The sequence below is a fragment of the Pollachius pollachius genome, assembly GCF_949987615.1.
Source record: "Pollachius pollachius genome assembly, chromosome: 5".
Classification (NCBI taxonomy): Eukaryota; Metazoa; Chordata; class Actinopteri; order Gadiformes; family Gadidae; genus Pollachius; species Pollachius pollachius.
Genome location: NC_136938.1, coordinates 7911191 through 7913803, shown reverse-complemented (window position 1 = coordinate 7913803; position 2613 = coordinate 7911191). Strand labels below are relative to the sequence as shown.

At 46.2% G+C, this 2613-nt stretch overlaps 1 protein-coding gene across 1 annotated transcript; it reads right to left on the bottom strand.

Annotated features, from left to right (window-relative positions):
- Positions 1–303: 303 nt before the first annotated feature.
- Positions 304–2244, bottom strand: LOC307076211 (chymotrypsin B; the record flags this gene model as incomplete). Its single annotated transcript, XM_079737116.1, has 7 exons — positions 304–465; positions 575–711; positions 963–1143; positions 1265–1349; positions 1515–1594; positions 1898–2001; positions 2193–2244. The coding sequence occupies 7 exons, from the start codon at positions 2242–2244 to the stop codon at positions 304–306; spliced, it is 801 nt and encodes a 266-aa protein (XP_079593242.1).
- Positions 2245–2613: the final 369 nt, after the last annotated feature.

Genomic DNA, 2613 nt, shown 5'->3' with positions numbered 1-2613 from the left:
TCATTCTAAATTGTCAGTATTTTTCTCAGCATTTATATGCAAAGATCTACTTTAGTCAGTGAAATTATTTCTTCCAGCTTGAACCTCGAGATCAGAAAGTTGTTTCTATCCTTTTCATTTGTAAAAGAGCACCCTCTCTTGGTGAGAGACAGTAAGACAGCATGTACCAATTCAACATGTCAATGTGCAAATGAATCCATGAGAGATTATTTTTTTTTACCAACCAGGAAATTTTATTGAAATTTGCTATTCAACCAGGTAAAGTTAAGTCTGGAGAGGGCTGGAAGGTTGAAGGGTGAATCCTTAGTTGGCAGCAAGGATCTGGTCCACCCAGCCGCGGAGCTCGGTGACACGGGCGTAGACAGCGGGGGTGGAGGTAGAGCAGCGGCTGCTTCCCCAGGAGACGATACCGACCAGGGTCCACACGTTGTCCTTCTGGCAGACCAGAGGGCCACCGGAGTCACCCTGACACAACAACCACACCAGATTAGATTACCCTGTTGAGACGCATGCTTCATCAAAGGAACTGACATGTTGAGCTCAATAAAAGGAGAATTGTTGTAGGGTGTCTCACCATGCAGGAGGTAGCGCCAGCAGCACCGGCACAGATCATCACATCGGAGATCATGTTATTGCCCCAGGACTGCGAGCATTGCTCGTTGGACAACAGGGGAAGAGCGGCCTGCTGAAGCTTGTTGGGGGTGCCGGGGGCTGATATCACAAGAGAGAGTTAGTGATGGGATCATTTAATGTCACGACAATTACATTTTTTTGGGGGAAGTTACAATCAGCCGGGCGATCAAGTGAACATTGTTTTTATGTGCAAACATTTGCAGTTAAATGTTTTCATTTACTTTGATTGATATGTTGCGACCGACAATATGTATCTTGAATCAAGAATTGTACTGTTATTTGAATTACCCAGCATCTGCTCATGGGAACTGAATGGTGGAGGGTCTTACCGTTGTAGCGGGTCAGACCCCAGCCGCTGGTCACACACTTCATGCCAGGGGCGAAGACATCGCTGCTCTCACCCAGACACACAGGGGAGACGGTGGTTCCCAAGACAGCGGGGGAAGCCAGCTTGATGAGGGAGATGTCGTTGTTGATGGTTCTGGAGTCCCATTTGGGGTGGGTGAAGACCTACAGAGGTGGAAGGGGGTACATTTATTCAGTCAATTATTTAGTAATGATCAGTTAATTTTCATAAATGTTTAATTTTTTTAATTTTAGCAAATTGGTTATATGTGAGGGAATTAGATACCTTAGAGGGCTTCAGGATCTGGATCTTCTCGCTGGTAATGGCCCTGCTCTTGTCATGCTCTCCAACAATCACACGGTGGTAGGTCCTGAAGACAAACAGTAGGAGACATTATGGATCCTACAGTCCAAACTCTTTTGAAACTTTTTTTTGTTTTGTTTTTTGACTTAAAATCATCCTTGTGCCCCTGCTATATAAAACTCCTTTATTCGTACACAACTACATGTTGTATTCTGAATGGAAACGTACTCACCTGACATTGCAGTGAGCAGCGGTGACCACCCAGTTCTCGTTGATCAGGGAACCTCCGCAGAAATGGAATCCGTTGGATTGCTGGGTTCGAAAGAGGAGGGACCAGGGTTGTTATATCAAGTGGCCAGAACACGGCATGCAGAAGTTACATTTACATTTACATTTAGGGTATTTGTCAGACGTTTCTCTCCAAAGCGACTTGCAATTGTTCATACACACATTCACACACTGACAGCGGTGTCATCCACGCAAGGCGACAGGTAGCTCGTCGAGAGCAGTTAGGGTGTCGTTTCGTGTCTTGCTCAGGGATACCTCGACAATCAGTTTGGAGGAGCCGGAGATTGAACTGGCAGCCCGATAACATCACGGGTATCTACGGCTCACCTGCAGAGACACCTGCCAGGGCCAGGAGTGGGGGACGGCCTCCTCACCGTTGACAATGCGGGCGTAGCCAGTGACCTGGGGCTGGATGGCTGGGGAGCCGCAGCCTGAACAGCACGCAACACACAGGAGTTAAGAGAGGAACACTATCCCAATCACCCATTTCAGAACTACCAGGGAACTGCGTCTGTTCGAGACATCGTCGTGTTCAGGTTCCACTAACATTTTAACTATGGAGGGCCCTATAAAGGATGGTGGCTCAGTTGGTACTACAGGCCGCAGGGCCTTGCTTGCTTACCGTAAGCGGCGCTGATGAAAGCGAAACAGGAAACAATCCAGAGGAAGGCCATTGTGACGATGTGAAGATGGAGCAGGACTTGGACACGTATTTATCCATGGGACCTCGTTCTGCGTCCACCAATCAGAAGCTAGCCTAAATAACCACCCCCGCTTTTGCTCATGGAGAGTAAATAATCCGGCTTCAGGTGGTTATCAGGTTTAGATAGACTCAAACTTCCCAGAGCTCTGATGAACAAGGTGAACTATGATAGCTGGGGTTAGGACCTCATGATCTACTTAGTGCATAACTGTTTATAATAAAACTAATTCTTAATAAAACTTTGTTCTTTGATTCTACAATATATATATGTATATATTGTTTTTTATAATTTTTGACCATTTTGACGGTGAAGATTTGCCTTTTACAGAAGGCACTATTG